At 38.4% G+C, this 17,789-nt stretch overlaps 1 protein-coding gene across 1 annotated transcript in view; it reads left to right on the forward strand.

The window, feature by feature from the left end:
• XIRP2 (xin actin binding repeat containing 2) overlaps positions 1–17,504 on the forward strand; it is a 51,752-nt gene extending 34,248 nt beyond the window's left edge. The window contains exons 5-7 of the mRNA XM_082261104.1: positions 17–9,542; positions 12,998–13,131; positions 17,376–17,504. Coding sequence (XP_082117230.1) covers positions 17–9,542; positions 12,998–13,092 — 9,621 coding nt within the window. The 3' untranslated portion in view covers positions 13,093–13,131; positions 17,376–17,504. The remainder of the gene's footprint in view (positions 1–16; positions 9,543–12,997; positions 13,132–17,375) is intronic.
• The last annotated feature ends 285 nt before the right edge of the window (positions 17,505–17,789 follow it).

A 17,789-nucleotide genomic window follows, 5' to 3' on the forward strand; every position in this document is an offset into this window, starting at 1 on the left:
ATTTTGTCCCCTAAAGATTTATAATGACCATCCAGAATTTGAGTGGCCAGTGGTAAATGCCAACAGCTGTAGCTCAACATGCAATGTCTATGACTCAATGAGTTCAGCACTAAAAACAGGACGTTCTTCAAAGTCTTCTAGCACTAAATCTGTTCGTTTTGGAAGTTTAGAAGAGTTCCCACCTCCTCCTCCTCCTCCAGATATTTTAGAGACTTCCGATATAGCAGATTTTTCCCAGTCCCCAGAACCTCCCAGCCCTCCTGAAAGACATCTCTCACCTACTACAACCAAAGATGTGTTCTCAAAACAAAGGAACTTATATGAGTTGAAACGTTTATATAAGCACATTCATCCAGAAGTGAGAAAGAACTTGCAAAAAGAATATGTCACTGAAGTTTCTGAGATTGTTAGCAGCCAGTCAGAACAAAAAGGCGATGTGCAACAAGCAAGATATGTGTTTGAACATCCATCAGGAAGCCCACAGAAATGCCTTAGCCCAGAAAGAGAGTACTTAGAATGGGATGAGATTTTGAAAGGAGAAGTGCAGTCAATGCGGTGGGTCTTTGAAAATCAACCTTTAGATTCCATTAAGGATGAATCACCTGAACAAAGCCATATCAAAAGTATTGGAGAACAAGAAATTATTGCTGGTGGAGATGTCAAGTATACAACTTGGATGTTTGAAACACAGCCAATTCATGCCCTTGGTACAGATACCTCCAGTTCTTCAGAAAATGCTGATAAGGTTCCAGATTTGGCAAGAGGAGATGTCCGAACAGCTACATGGTTATTTGAAACTCAGCCATTAGATGCACTAAATAAACTTTACAAAGAAAATGATTCAGATATACTAAAAGCATCTGATGACATTCAAGGAGGAGATGTAAAAACTGGTAGATACCTATTTGAAACTGAGTATAAAGATGGAAGACTCTCTTATGTTGATGAAATGAACATGCTGACACTTAGATCGGAGCTCCAAGAGATTAAAGGAGATGTTAAAAGAACAGTGAAAAAGTTTGAGACTGAACCTAAATATGTCTTAAAAGATCGCTTTGGGAAAGTCCTTGAGATAAAAACAGTCTGTAGAGAAGACATTGAAAAGGGAGATGTGAAAACAGCCCGATGGATGTTTGAAACTCAGCCTTTGGATATGATTAATCAAGATGAACTCCAAATCAAAGTTGTCAGAGGCATATCTATAGAAGAAAGTGTAAAAGGTGGAGTAGGAAATGCAAAATGGCTATTTGAAACACAACCTCTGGATTCCATCAAAGAAGAAGATGACACTGTTACTCAAAAAGAAGTCATCATTGGTGCAGATGTGTACCAGAAATGTTGGCTTTTTGAAACCCTTCCGATGGATATATTGAAAGACAATGCCAATGACAGGCCTCTTGAGGGACAAGAGATAATAGGTGGAAATGTGAGCAACACAAAACATTTATTTGAAACTGTGCCAATGGACGAACTTAAAGAAGATGTTGAGGTAGGCAAACTTAAAAAAATGATTACCAATGAGGAGGAAAGAGGAGATGTTCGCCATCAAAGATGGGTTTTTGAAACAAAGCCACTTGAACAGATAAGGGAGGAAAAGAAAGAATATATTCGAACAATCATGCTTGATGAAATCCACAAAGGAGATGTAACTGCCTGTAGAAGTGCCTTTGAGAGTCAAAATTGGCAGACTGATGATTCTTCCTATAAGATTCAAATTGAAGATGTTAATAAGGGAGCTGTAAAACTCAACAAAAATCTTTTTGAAACAACACCGCTTTACGCTATCGAAGATCGTTTTGGGCATTATCATGAGGTCAAGACTATTCGCCAAGAGGAAGTTGTAAAGGGTGATGTAAGAAGTTACCAATGGATGTTTGAAACAATACCAATTGATCAGTTTGGAGAAAGTGGTGAGAATTACCAAATTATCAGGGGAATATCTTCTCAAGAAATACAGTCTGGAGATGTCAAATCAGGAAAATGGCTGTTTGAAACCCAGCCACTGGATTCAATTAAATTTGGTAATGCTGAAGAAGAAGAAGAAACTATAAAAGAAGGCAAAACTGACATTGTTAAAGGTGATGTCAAGATGTGTAAATGGCTTTTTGAAACAAGGCAGATGGAAGATCTTTATGATAAGCAGATACAAATGACAAACAATGAAGAAATTCAAAAAGGAGATGTTAAAACTTGTACTTGGCTTTTTGAAACTCAACCACTTGACACAATACACGATGAAACAGATAAGTCAGTAAAGTTGCAAAGGGAGAACATTGAAGGCAGGGATGTGCAAACAGTTTGCTTTCTTTTTGAGACTCAGAATTTAGAGCATATCCAAGGAGAAGAGAAAAAGGACTTCAAGAGGGTAGTTGAAATTGATGTCCAGTCTGGTGATGTCTCAAGTATGAAATACATTTTTGAAAACCAACCTCTGGATAAAATTAGTTCTAGTTCGCAAGAGGTGTTGCAAAAGTTAAAAAGCATGAACTCTGAAGACTTTCAAAAAGGCAACGTCTTAAATTGCAGGTGGCTGTTTGAAAACCATTCTATTGATGAGATCAGTGAAAACCAAGAGAAAAACAAAAATGCTTATGCCATCACAGATGTGCAAGCTGGAAATGTAAGAAAAGGTTGTTTTATTTTTGAGACCTTTTCACTAGATCAGATAAAGGATGAATACTCTGAAGATACAATGACAAAAACAGTTGGTGTGGAGGAAATACTAAAGGGTGATGTAAAAAATTACACACTGATGTTTGAAACACAGCCCCTGTACGCTATTCAAGATAAAGAAGGATATTACCATGAAGTAACAACAGTGAAGAAAGAAGAGGTGTCTCATGAGAATGTCCGAGGAACAAGGTGGCTGTTTGAGACTAAGCCCTTGGATTCTTTTAATGATTCCAATAATGTATTTGTTATAAAGGCTGTTACTCAAGAGGATATTCAGAAAGGAGATGTTAGCGATGTGCGGTGGCGTTTTGAAACCCAACCATTAGACAAAATTTCTGATTACACCAAGTCAGATATATGCACCATTACAACTATTGAAGGTGGAGATGTAAAAAGCAGCAGGGAACTCTTTGAAAAAGAAAATAATACTCAGGCTGTGAGAACTGTAAGCATTAGTGAGATTAAACAAGGCAATGTTAAAACCTCTACTTGGTTATTTGAAACGCATACTCTTGATGAGCTTCATGAAGAAGGTTATAATGATATGAAAACAGTAACAGTGGAAGACATACAAAAAGGGGATGTTCAAGAAGCTGTCTGGCTCTTTGAAAACCAGAGTTTAGACTCAATTCAAGTAAGGGATGAAAGTGTTCAAGACACACTGAAGGAAGAAATTCCACAAGCTGATGTTAGGACCACAACCTGGCTCTTTGAAACAACACCTTTGCATGAGTTTAATGATCAGAAGACAGAAAGAGAGGTTATTATTGGAAAGAGCATCCAAGAAACTTTAAAAGAACTATATAGCCACAAACTTGTGAAGTCTCAAGGGATTATTTTAGAAGCTGATGAAATTGGTGATGTCCGCATGACCAAATACCAGCTCATGAACCAAAAAAGTCCAGAAATAGAAAAAACAGAAGTTATAAGTGGTAATCTTCAAAATATAATGATGAACTTATTATCCCAAAACTCTTCTACAGGAAAAATGGTTCTTTTAAATGATGAAGAAAAGGGAAATGTCTGCTTCACAAAATCACAATTGCTGAATAGATCCACCGATACACAGGCATACAGAGAAGAAATTATTAGAGGAGATGTACAAGAAGCTATCAAAAGCCTTCTTTCGCATAAAGACCTTGGGAAGCAAGGAATACTTATTCAAGAAAGTGAGAAAGGGGATATAAAAATGACTGTGTACTCTCTTCTGAACAAGAATGACAAAGGAGATTATGAGCGGGATGAAGTGGTAGGTGGAGATGTAAAGCGTGCCATTTATAATTTAAAGTCATCTGCCATGACAAGCGAGAGACAAGAGAGAGTTAAAATTGATGACTTGGAAAGAGGTAATGTCCAGTTTTTTACTACTTGCATTGAATCTGGAGCTTTAGATTATCTAAAACGACTACAGGGTGTCTCCGATGAAATTTCTTTTGAGCACACAGATGAAATTATTGGAGGTGATGTTGAGGCTACCAAATTGTTGCTAAAAAAACAGCAGTACCAAATTGAGAGAACTGTTGATGAAACGGATATCATGCCTGGGGATGTATATAATACGGTTAAGGTTTTCATGTCTAAGCCAGTAAATGAATCCTTTGATTCAAATAAAGAAGACATCATACGGGGAGATTTGAAGGCAACCCTAAATTCACTTAACCAAGCCATCAATCAGACTGTGGTTGTACAGAAAGAAGAGATTATTAAAGCTGACCTTCCTGCAACACTTAAGTCCCTTACAGAATCAGTTCACCAAGTGAGAGATACAGAAAAACCAGATGTTGTCCCTGGTGACATTCAGGGAACCATTGATTCCTTAGAAAAAGTAGTAAACCTTAAATCTGAGTTAGTTAAAGAAGATGTGATTCGTGGCAACCTTGAGGAAACATTAAAATCTTTAAAAGAAGCTCAGCAGTCAGGGAAAAAAGTAGAGAAAGAAAATGCAATCAAAGGAGACATCAGTGCAACCATGCAAAGCCTAATGGACTCCTCTGCTGAAAAGAGATATGTCCAGCATCAAGTCAGCATTCAAGGTGATATAAAAGAAACCATGAGTACATTGCTGCAGCCTTCATTCCAGACAACTCAAAGAAGAGCAAGTACTGAAGGAAATGTTAAAGATACAATCAAGACGTTTTTGCAGTCTGCTGAAAAAGCTCAAGCCTCAAGCAAACGGGAAGTTTCTGTTGGAAAACTGATCGATATAGAATTTGACGACCAACAGACATCAAATAAAATAGATATGAATCAGCAAAATATTAATACTTTAAAACAGGAGGTTATTGAAACATCAACAAGAACTGATCACAAGACTCAAAAAAATATTAAGACACTACAACCAAAAACTATCAAAACTTCCAACATGTTAGCAGATAGCAGACAAATTCATGGTGCCTCTGAACAAAAGTTGGATAGCAAAGTTACAGTGTCTAAGGTTGATAAAGAGCAAAAGTCTGTAGCCAACAAATCCTGGAAAAAACATAACACATTCTCTGATTCTCAAACTGCAGAACTAATATCTGAAGAGAAAAAATATTTGGCTCAAGGACTTAGCAAGGGACAGATAGAAACAATGCCAACAGATCTAATCAATCAAAACAAAGTAATGCAAAAAGCAAAACTGTCATCCAATATCAATACTTCCAAATCCAGTGCTATCAATATGATTAATAGAAGCAGCTACCAAACATCGGAACATGTTCACAAACAAGTAACAAATCAACAGTTACAGCAGCAGTCAAGAAGAATGGCTTTGGACAATGTTATGGATACTCAGCAAGCACAAGATTTAGATTCCATTAATAACAATGTAGAAATTGTAGGCAATACATTAATGTTTGAAGGTGGTATTGCATTACCAGAACAACACAAAAATAATGATAATATGCGTGCAACCGGAAAATGCACCCATGAGAACAGTGACACAAGTACAATTGTTACAAAAAAAGGTCTCATGAACAATTATAATCTTAATGCAAAAGTAATAAAAGAAAGAAAAAAACCTGAAATATTCTTCCCTCCTCCTCCACCTTTGCCTCACACTCCTATATCAGAGCCTCCTTTGGCACCTACACCACCCCCACCACCTCCACCGCCCCCACCTCCATTGCCGGCCTATTTGTTATTTAAAGGCACTGATGAGCCAGAGTATTTTCCTTCACCACCCCCTCCTGTAGTGGATAAAATTGACAATGACTTGCTACCACCCCCCGCTGAAATACCACCTCCTATGATGCAATACAAAGGACAATCTACCGAATTTGTGAGTAAGAAAGTGAGTTATATGCCCACTTATGAGCAGTCAGGCAAAAGCAAAAAAGAGTCAAATACGTTTTCTAATAGATATTCTACAAAGCACTCAGAGGGAGCACAAACTTATAGCCAAAAAGAACAGGCAACAAATTATGTAGAGAAAAAAGCACCTGAAGTGCTACCAAAGTCAAAGCTGCCTGTCTTTCAGTCTAAAACAGGGGTCACAGCATCCTCAAGGGTTGATGCAAATCAAAGTTTTACCAGGAAATCTACAGTTTGGGCACAAGAACAAAAAGCTAGTATGACCCAATCCCATTCTCAGCGCTCTGAACAAACAAGTCATCACGAGTTTGAAACGTTCAGCAAAGGGGCTTTAAATGCCAAGAAAGATGTATTATCTTCACCAAGTATATCTCCAGCACTAAAAGCTGATATACCAACTACTTGTTCTAAAATAGAAGGTAATGCATGTACCCAAGAAACCTTAGTTCATAAACAAAGCCTAAACACTTCTCAATCTAAAGACTATGATCAACTAACATGTGATCAGGAATTAGAAAGAGTTCAAGAAGAATCCTTAAATCAAAAGAAACAAATTTTATTTTCACCAAGAATATCTCCAGCACCAATCAGTTTAACCCAGTCTTTAAAACTAAACACTGTTAATCAAGCTAATGAATCTAAGCTCTCTATATCAGTTGATAAAACTTCAGAGCAGTTGCAGAATATTACTATGTCTCAGCTGAGTGAACATGACTTGGATCAACTGGCATGTGACCGTGAGATGGAAATAATTCATGAACAAGCAACAAAACCTAAAAGAAAAGTGTTCTTTCCTCCTAGAATGTCTCCAGCTATTCAAGCCGAAACGCCTACCCCAAAACCTAAAACATACAATAGAAGATTTAAGACTCCACTAATGATTGCTGAAGAAAAATACCGCCAACAAAGGGAAGAAATGGAGAAAAACAAAAGCAGGACTGTATCCCAAATTATCGTGACAGCAGGTACAGAAACTCCTTTAAAACAGGCCACAGCAGAGTCAGAAACAGTCACATTTATGTCAGAGGAGCAATCTAAAACTATAGGGACACCATCTGAAGATCTAATTCATATGCAAAGCCAAGAAAATGCAAAAGACACTACTTACAATATAAATAAGCAAAATTCTGTTCAGTTAAAGTCTACTTCCTCATCACCAGTCAACATGAATGTTCCAAAAGTCCAAACATTTTGCCCCGAAACACAAATGAAGCAGCTGCAGCATTTAAAGGTTGTTAAGGAGTCCACAATAACTGAAAAGGCAACTAAGCAACAAACTATGGACAAGTTGGAAAAATCAATACAGATGAATCAGATACAAACAGCCAAGCCATTTAACCTACAACCTCAAAATGAGACTGAAAGTCTAGAAACAGCAAAGCCCAATATGACTGCCAAATCAGTAAATGTAACAGAAAATATGAAATACATTGACAATACATCTGTTGTGATGAAGGAAAAATTTAATAAGCATCATCAAAATATACATTCAGCAGATAATTATCTAAGCCAAGAGTTAAACACCAAATTAGTTTCTCAAACTTCAGGGCAGAAGCAAGTACAGAGTACTACTAATGTCCATGCTGTGTCTAATGTAAATGTAACAAAAAAACAGCAAAGTAATGATCTTGGTAGTGGCAGCAAGGTAACCAAACACATAGAATCACCAAAATTCCAACGAAAATTACAGATTAAGAAAGAACAGGTTAAAAATGATGCAGTAATCAACCAAAACATTGCTAGTGTTAATACAAATGCCGCAAAATCAAAAAGTATCCAGCAATTCCAAATTCATCATCAACAAACCTCACTTCCACCACCACTTCCAAAAGAAGTGCTAAAAGAACATGTTTCCACTGTCCAAAATGTTGCTGCAGGAAAGCAAGCTAGAGAAGCAAAAGAAGTAACCGAAAGCCAAAAAACCCACATATCTTCAGAATCACAGGAGCAAGTAAAATCTTCGAATGTAATTGAATATCTCAGAAAATGTGAAGAGTTGCAACAGACATTGTCAAGTGCCAAGAAATTTGAAACAGAGCCACAAACTCTAAATATAAACACTTTTAAAACGTTTCTAAGCATTGTTCCTTCTTGGTTAATCAGTGCTGAAAAAAAGGAAGACATGGCACACCAGGCTGCTTCTAACAATATGGAAGGGATTACAGAGCAAGTGTCCTACATTAGTAAACATGCAAAGGACATGCATTCAACCTTTGAAGGCAATATTCAGGCAGCTATAAGAACTTCCACATTTGCAAAAAGTAAAAATGAAACCCACTTTTCAAGTGAAGTATCACAGAAGGAAGTAAGCGCAGTTTCCAAAAAAGTTGAAGTGGCAAGTAGACAAAGAAAGATCAGCAATGATTTCAGTAGGTTACTAACTGATATGAAGCAATCCGATATCAGAGCTTGTTCTCCTTTGCTGAGGATGCGATCACCATCACCTACTTACATAACTATAGAATCTACTGTAAGACGTACAGAATCCCCACAAACAGACAGAGCTCCATGTGTGTCTGCTCCTCCAAAAGAACCAGTTACTGTACCATTACCACCAAAACGTACCGCAACAGTCAAAACAACTCCAACTCCTTCTCCCTCTCCCCAAAGGAATCGCACTGAGCAGCTTGCAAAACTCAAAGACACCACCGCAAAGTTATCTCAAGGAACAACATCACATCGAGCTGTCACTCCTATTCCAGTAGTGGCAGAAAAAAGATGCGAGATTGTACATTCTCCCTCAACTTTACGAAGGCAGCTTAAAATAGAGAGCCATACCACAGGCTCTGTTAGTACCACGCCCGTACCTTTAGGTGAAGTGACAGTCAGCACAGTGGAGGACCGCACAGAAATTTACGAGGAAGCAAGAATATCTGAAATGCATCAAGCACTCTCTCAAAGTGATCCAAAGCACATTCCAAAGTGGCTGGGCCCAGACTTGGATAGTTTGGAAGTAGTATCCATCTCACAGAAAGCCAAAATTCCTGCAGAACACACTTTTGAACCAAAAGCTAAAAATATTTACGTGAGAGATGAAGTCCAAACAGCAGGCCAAACGGAAAGTGTAAATTCTCACTTCAGAACACAAACTGGACAAAAAAAGACACTGCAGCAGGAAAGTCAAAAATCAGCTTCCGATGTTCCTTCAACAGTGAAATCTAGGACAGTTCCAATAAAACAGCTTAAAGACCACAGAGAGAACACATCCAAGCGTATGTTTGTAAGCAGTCAAGAAGAGAGCAGTGAACATGTATTTAAACCAGCAATGCATTCTGAGACAATATCTCAAGTTTCTGGTGTTGACAAGATTGAAAGCAAGGTGACTCGGTCAAGAGCTCCATGGAACCCTGAAAGTGTAAAACCAGGCTATGAATTCAAACATGCTCCTCCAACATATGAAGATGTCATATCAGGTCACATGCTTGACATTTCTACTGCTGAATCTCCAGAGGAAATATTGAAGAATTTTCAGAAAACCTGGGAAGAAAGTGAAAGGGTATTTAAGAGTCTCGGCTATACCCTCTCAGATACTTCTGAAATGACAAGCAGCTATCGTCAGGAAGAATATATTGCTGGTAAATTAGCATGACCAGTTTGAGGCACCATTAACAAACTAAATGTTGCAGACTGTGCGTGAAGTCATTTGCAGTTCGGTTTAAATACAATTTGTGGCTCAAAACTAACATTTTATTACCTGCTAGTACAGTTACTACTGCTTCTTCTCTGTTTTTTCCTGAAGGCCTCTTCTTTACTGACTTTCTCTGTGTGTTTGTGACTAACATTGACTGCTGTGCTGAAAGTAGAATGGAATTGAATTTCGAGGTAAAAACATATTATTTGCATATGTTTGCATACTAATTGCACTCAAAGCACACAGGGTTTGCATATGATTTAATAACTGCATGAAATATTGCAAAATGTCAGACAAGTAGTAGTTGATGTTTCTGGTTAGCTTTTATAAAAGTAAAGAAACAAGGCTGTTCCACAAGAAGCTGTAAAGTATAGAGTATCCATGTTACAGTATTGTGAAGGGCAATCCACGGCAGTTTTTTAATTGATATATGATCTCAAGGCAAGCACTATGTGATTCACTGCTAAAGGTTAAAGTGGGCCTTGCATGAAAATGCAAGGTCCTATTGTTTAGTACCCTTCTCTATGCAATTACTAGGGCACATCTAAAAATGAAACAGAATTTAGGAAAAAGTAGCAAGATACTTATCTCAGACCAAGGCTTCCATTGATATCTATTAGCACTAGTGACATCTCACAACCTTACCCTGGGAAAGCTTAGGGTCTCAAAACTTGCACTTTCATACCTTCATATATAATGTTGAGACAAAGGGATCCAATAAATCCTAATAGGTTACTCAAAAAAAACAGCTTGTATCTGCAAAGTATACATGAGAACTTGCCAGTGGAAGAGTTTATTAAAACGTCTTTTCATTATTTTTTCCAATATGAATTAGACTTATATGGCAATTCTCAAATACTTTACTTGACAAAACATTAATAACTGCAAAAAATAAATAACTGTATATGGCAAATATATGAAAACTGTGTAAGTTGTAAACCACAGATATAATTAAACCTTTCAGTGGTTGTATGTGACTTCCGTGTGCAGCGTCTTAGTCTAGTTCACCCATAAGGTTTGTCCCTCTTAAATCCCTTGGACAACCATAGAAACTGCTATAATTTAGCATATCTTATGGCACTCCACACCCTTACTAAATAAAAATCAATGCAATATAATTATGTAGTCAAATGCAGTGCAGACTGTAACATCATTACACCGCCTGAAAATCAGCTGCAAAATGAGACTACATTATTTTATGATGTTATTGTAACTGCTACGTATATGTTCTCAAACAACATTGTCTGACCTTGTTTTAATGAACTTAAATTCTTAGTGAATTTTTTGAAAGATGCCTTGCTGCATAAAATGTGCATTAGCATAATCTAGATTCTGTCGTGCATACTTTCCTGTGATAGACAACAGAGCAGCAGATGTTGGTTAAATCATAAAAAGTAATAAATTACCTAAGGAAATTCAAATTGATAATGATAGGCTATGATAACTTTGAAGGTACAGATATGGTTACATTTCTGAGTATATTGGACTGTCAATTGAGCTATTTCAAGTGAATGGATTTTCAATGTGTTCTGGTTTAAGGTAAAAATAAGATACCAATAAGCTGGCTATAAACAAGTAAATATTGACTAATGAAGAATCTAAACTTTAGATTGGCATGTTGTTTTCTCAACTTTCCCATGCACTGCATAGCCCATACCCCATGCTCAATTACTGCTCTTTATATGACAGGGAACAGATGAAAATATTATTTTCTTCTGAATGAGTTTTTGAATGACCATATAGTCCCGGGAGCATTTTGAAATGATCTTTCATGTCCCATCAATGAACCGGTCACTGAGTAAATGTGCTGAAATTATTTAATTTGACAGCTTTGCCACGTGTATTGTGGCCTTTAGAGAAGCAAACAGACCTTCCTAAAGGTTGTATAGCTTGTTGTCAATGACAGAGAAGACTGTATACAGCAAAATTGATTAAGCTCTGCCAGTAGGAGCATGGCAAAGCAACACTGAACTGCTAATGACACATAGGAAGCTTTGCAACTGTGCTGAAGTTTAAAAATGCGTAGATTCCAACTGTTCCTTATTTGAAGGGACTTTCCCTCTATTGGAACCAAGGTATTTTTCTTTGTCAGGTGTTCCTCTTTTTTTTCCTGATGTCTAAACCTATGTAAAAGTATAGAATTTCTAACTACCAAAAGTGTTACACTACACTAAATATTTCACCCAACCTTTAAATGATTGCAGTTTGAAATTTGAAAAGCCATAAATGAAAAGTTTAGCTAAAAAAATAGTACTTGTTGATTCAACCAACCATTTTTTGCATAATAATACTTTACAGTCCACATAGCTGTGCGTATACTCTGAGCTAATTGGTGTTCCTCTTTCTCATCTTAGAAAGTTGTAAAGGATGAAAATGCGCTCAAATTGCTTTGAGCTTGTTCTTTCATGCCCGCTGCATCTATCGATAGTCCCTTAAAGGCATCACTGCTGGTGTCTCCAACTGCCTGCTTAGCAAAGACACATAAAAAATAAATAAATTAAGGTTGATGGTTTTTAATGTGAAGTTCGAGGACAGGACCTAGTATGAAAGGTCAAAACAGGAGTCTAGCGGGGGTATGGGAGATGATGTTAGGGGTATGTAGAATCTGCACCATTTATGAACTTAAACACTGCATGGGCAACAATTTTCAGATGACAACCTTTCAAGGGAACAGTGATCTCAACAATCCATAGAATCAGGCTCCCCCATCCCTTTTCCATATGCATAAATAGTGTCTCATAATAATAGCCCACATACAGCTCTAGTAAGTAGCACTAATCTTATTGTCTTGCTTGTGTTTAATGCATGTTTAATATAAAACAAACACATACATATAGCTACTGCAGTTTCAAGGTTCTACCAGAAAGAGAAATGTAAGTATTGTGCAGTAAGACAATTTTGACTTTTAGAGTCTTAACTATGTACTTTAAGAGTAATTCCACTTTTGTTGAGAAGAAAAAAAACAATTCCCTCTGAAGAAATACCTGTTTGTTTCACCATGCCTTTTGAATACTGATTCTAAAAAGGAATTGGAGGAACTGGTTAATTATAATCAACTGGTGCATTCTGAGTGTTTTAATGAGAAAAGCTGAAGGATCTACTTCCCTTTTTAGGTATTTAGCTCTGGTGAAACAGCTCACCAAAACTGAAATTTATACTGTGGGGGGTACCAGGAAATGACAATTCTGGGGTAGTTCTGTATACCAATGATGTACAGAACACCTCCAGGTAACCATGCTGCACTTAATAGATTTTACAGAAAATTACAATGGCTGCTGATTGACAAGGAAAAGTCATTTTTAATAACATATACTTTTTCTATGAAAGTGGAGTTACTCTTTAAGCTTAATTCAAAACAAGAAAAGAACACAAATTAATATGTTGCTGTACTCTCTCTAGAAAACGCTTCCGCAGGAAAAGGAAACGTGCACCGTCTGTCAAAAGAAGGTTTACCCAATGGAGTGCCTGGTGGCAGACAAGCAGATCTTTCATAAGAACTGCTTCTGCTGTAACCATTGTAGGAATAAGTTAAGGTGAGTGTCCTCAATGAAAGAACAGAAAATAATAATAATAAGTTGAACATCAGACATACAGCTAAAAACACAGATGAAATATGTACATATAAGGATGTTGTTATACTTGCCCAAGGGTTAGTCTCTCTGTCCATCCATTTCTGACATTTACACAGCTCTGCCACATTACAATCTGGCAGAAAAGAGACCTAAATTTAAATTCCCAGCAAAACAAAGCCCTGGCCTACACTTGAAGATCCATGATCAAGCCCAGTCTGGGTTAAATGCATTAGACGGACATGGCTAGTGGGTGGGGTCTGTAGCTGAAACTTGTACTTTCACTTTGGAACATGGTGCAACCCAAAGCTTTGTATTGCCGTGGATAGACGGAAAGAAATTTCTAGAGAGAATAGCATATGCAGCAGAGAGGGAGATGGCAGGATGATATGTAAGATGTTTTGAGAGGCACCATATTTTCCATGGATTGATTTGTGCTGCAGTTCAATTTCACTGTTATATGTTTTATCCTTCCCTAACTTGAAAGGAGAAGTAGCAGACTAAGGAGCTCATCTCTGCTATCTCCTCCTCTCATTGTGTTCCTTGCACTTCAGCATGGCGTATTGGCTACTTGTGCTGCTTCTGCTGTACAGGGGCTGCAACAGGCTTTTACCAAACCTAATTCAGGTACTTAAACTGTTTGCATATAACAAAATATGTATTACTGAAAACAGAGCTGCATTCATCTGTGTCTTTTATATCTGCCTGGAGCTCAAGTGTACAGCCAAAATGTTTTTTTTTTTTTTGAGTTTTGAACAGAGTGGAAGGATTAGAACCCTTGTCAAGATTTTTTTAATTGCTGCTAAGAGATATATATTTTAAAAAAGGCACTGGGACTGACACTTACTTGTTACAGAACTCAAATAGACCATACATATTTAATGAGCTGATGTGCTCAGGTAAGGCTGCATATGAGAAATGAGGCTCCAATTAGGTGGATACACAGAAAAGTAACTCAACGCATGTACTTACAGTGGGGAAAATAATTATTTGATCCCCTGCAGATTTTGTAAGTTTGCCCACTTAAAAAGAAATGGAGTGTCTATAATTTTTTATCATAGGTGTATTTTAAACGATTGAGACCGCATATTGACCAAAAAAAAAAAACAACCAGAAAAACACATAAAACAAATGCTATAAATTAGGTTACAGAGCAAAATAAGAATTTGATCAACAACCAAACATGACTTAGTACTTGGTGGAAAAACCCTTGTTGGCAAGGACAGAGGTATGATTTTTCTTTAGTTAGTGACCAGGTTTGCGCACATCTCAGGAGGGATTTTGGTCCACTCTTCTTTACAGATCATCTCTAAATCCTTAAGGTTTCTTGGCTGTCTCTTGGCAACTTGAAGTTTCAGCTCCCTCTATAAATTTTCTATAGGATTAAGGTCTGGAGACTGACTAGGCCACTCCATGACCTTAATGTGCTTCTTCTTGAGCCAGTCCTTTGTGGCCATGGTTGTATGTTTTGGGTCATTGTCATGCTGGAAGACCCATCCACGAACCATCTTCAATGTACCTGTCAGGGAAATGGCTGTAAGAGAGCTGGCAACATTACCAGTAGTACTAATGGGCACATTTGGCGCACCCCTGTCTGCCCTGGCGTGAGAACAGTGTGCAGGCATATGCAGCGGCGCAAATTGGCGAACGTGCGTATGCAATGTGTGACAGACACAGCCTCTTGCTGGCCTATAAAAGGTGGCTGTGGGACCCTTCTCATTGTTGGATTATCATCAGCTTCCCTGTGTTCCTGAGCCTCCTTTATTTTGCCATTGGACTTCCTGTTGTGACCCGGCTTGTTCCTGATCTCCTCCTCCTGGCTTGACCCACTTGCTTTCTCCACCAACTTCACTTCTGCTGATCTACCATGTATGACCCTTGCTTGCTTTAAGGACTTCTCTCCATTATTCTTTCAGTCTCCCTGCATGACCCTGGCTTACACTTTGGATCTTGCTACCTTCTCCTGCCTAAGACCTCAGCCAGTTCCTGTTTCTTCTACCAAGCCTTACCCTCAGATTGACTTTCTGTGTTTGACCCTTTGCCTGGACTTACCACTGCACAAGGTTGCCTAGCTCCTCCGGATCTCTCTAGAGACTTCCACCGTCTTGAGCTTCCAGTTCTTTCAGCACGCTCCTGATGTCCATCGGCTCCACTCATCTGCATCCTGCTGGTAACCCGTGCCACTTTGGGCGCTACACCTCCTGTACCACCTTCAGTGTGCTGCACTTAGCCGCGAGGGGGGCCCTCTCAGCACCTTGGCCTCGGATCAGGTATCTGACAGTACCGGCTGAAAGAAGAAGGTTCTCATCCAAGATTTTACAATACGTGGTCCTGTCCATTGGCCCCTCAATGCGACAAAGTTGGCCTGTACCTTTAGCAGAGAAACAGCCCCAAAGCATCATGTTTTCGCTTTCGTGCTTGACTGTAGGGAAGGTTTTCTTTGGGTCAAAATCAGCATTTTCTTACTCTAAAAACAGCGAGTCGAGTTAATGCCAAAGAGCTCAATTTTGGTCTCATCTGACCACAGCACTTTTTTCCCAATCCTCCTCTGAATCATTTAGATGTTCATTGGCATGACTGTACATGTGCTTTCATGAGGAGGGGGACTTGCCGTGTTTGGAGGAAGAAAAATGCTAACTATGACCCTAAGAATACCATCCCTACTGTCAAGCATGGAGGTGGAAATATATTATACTTTGAGGCTGTTTCTCTGCTACAGGTACGACTTTGCGCATTGAAGGGCCAATGGATGGGGTAATGTATTGAAAAAAGCTGGGATGAGGACCTTTTTCCCTTAGCCAGATCGCTGAAGATGGGTCATGGATGAGTCTTTCAGCATGACAGTGACCCATAACATACAGCAGAGACTCAATAAGAAGGTCATTAAGGTCATGGAGTGGCCTACCCAGCCTTCAGACCTTAATCCTCCAAAAAACATATTAACCCTGTGCTTGCCAACAAGGATTTCCCCACCAAGTATTAAGTCATGTTTTGCTTGGGGATCAAATACTTACCCCTGTGCTTGCCAACAAGGGTTTCTCTACCAAGTACTAAGTCATGTTTTTCTTGGGGATCAAATAATCCTCACTGAACTGCAACTCAATTTATAACATTTGTGTCATGGCTTTTTTTCTGGATTTTTGGTTGATATTCTGTCTCCATCATTAAAAATACGCCTATGATAAAAATGATAGACCCTTCATTTCTTTGCAAGTGGGCAAACGTACAAACGTACAAAAAATTATTTCCCCACTGTTTATGTTTTATGCACAGCAAAGCTATTGGAACAGTTTGCTGTGGGTTTGGTGCTCATGGTGAGTGTACATGCTTTAGGGTCTGTTTGCTGCTTGTGTCACCTCTGGGGAGATTTTTTTTCTCTGTATGTTCCAGTGACCCTTGCAGCCAAGAAAGAAAGTGATGGGGAATGTAAACTTTGTACAGCTGTCACCAGAACAAGAGGGGGTATATCTTCCAATGGGGACAACTGGAAGAGAGGATTGCTCTTCACTTTGGAGAGATTTCCTCTTATTTTCTGTCACGTCTCCAGGAGAGGAAGTACAAAAAAGTCTCCACAATGGAATGCAGACAGCAAAAATAAACGGATGTGGATTTTAACCCTTCCATACTCTAAAATTACAAAGAAAAGTTTTGGCAATACTACCTTTATACGTTTATGTCAAAAGAGGCCTCTGACAAAATGAGCAAAGTACCCCTTTATTCTTGTTTCAGAAAAATGTTTTTGAATAACATGGCTTAGTATAGCATACACGCAAGCATCTCAAATATCTTAAGCTTTGAATCCCAAGCTTTAGGGTGCAGCTACAGTACATATGCAGTTTTTTTTCTTGAGTGATACAACATTGAAATCTGAAACTGCATTGTTGTTTCTACAGGTACAGACTGCTATTGGTTTTACCATTCACAATCTATTGTGGGAGATAAAACTATAAACTGATCACAGGAACAGTGGCACAGCTAAAATGTTCATTAGTAGCCAAGCCACTAACCTCTCTGCGGGAGCACAGCTCTTGGCTGTTGAAAACTATGCACGTTTGTAGTGAAGAAATATGCCAAATTATGCAAAATATGAAGAGATGGGTAGGGGTTTCTTTTTAAGTATGTGTGTGCCTTCCTATCAAAATTGTGAAAATTCTGTTACATTAGGATCTTTTTACATTTCTGTTCATGTTATTATTCTTTCATCACAGTTTAGGAAATTATGCTTCTCTCCGTGGAAACATATACTGCAAACCCCACTTTAAACAACTCTTCAAGTCAAAAGGAAATTATGATGAAGGCTTTGGATATAAACCACACAAAGAGCTATGGAATCCAAAAACTCAAGCTAGCACTGAAGCACCTCGAGTCGAAAGACAAGACAAAAGTAAAACATTATTGAAAGAGTCCAGTATGACAAGTAATCCACAAAGCTTGCTTGCAGATGAAGTGCATGACAATTTGGATGATGCAGCCCTTAAGACATCTGGTGCAGTTGGCAAGCTGAGCATAACTTGGCCTCCATCAACAGACAGTTCTAGACAGAATTCCACTGTTGAAAACGTTATTGTCAACAAACCCAAATGGCCACCGGAAGAAGGTATGCAGCATGTGGACGTGGTAAG

The sequence above is a fragment of the Pelophylax lessonae genome (assembly GCF_965119305.1).
Source record: "Pelophylax lessonae genome assembly, chromosome: 6".
NCBI classification, from domain to species: domain Eukaryota; kingdom Metazoa; phylum Chordata; class Amphibia; order Anura; family Ranidae; genus Pelophylax; species Pelophylax lessonae.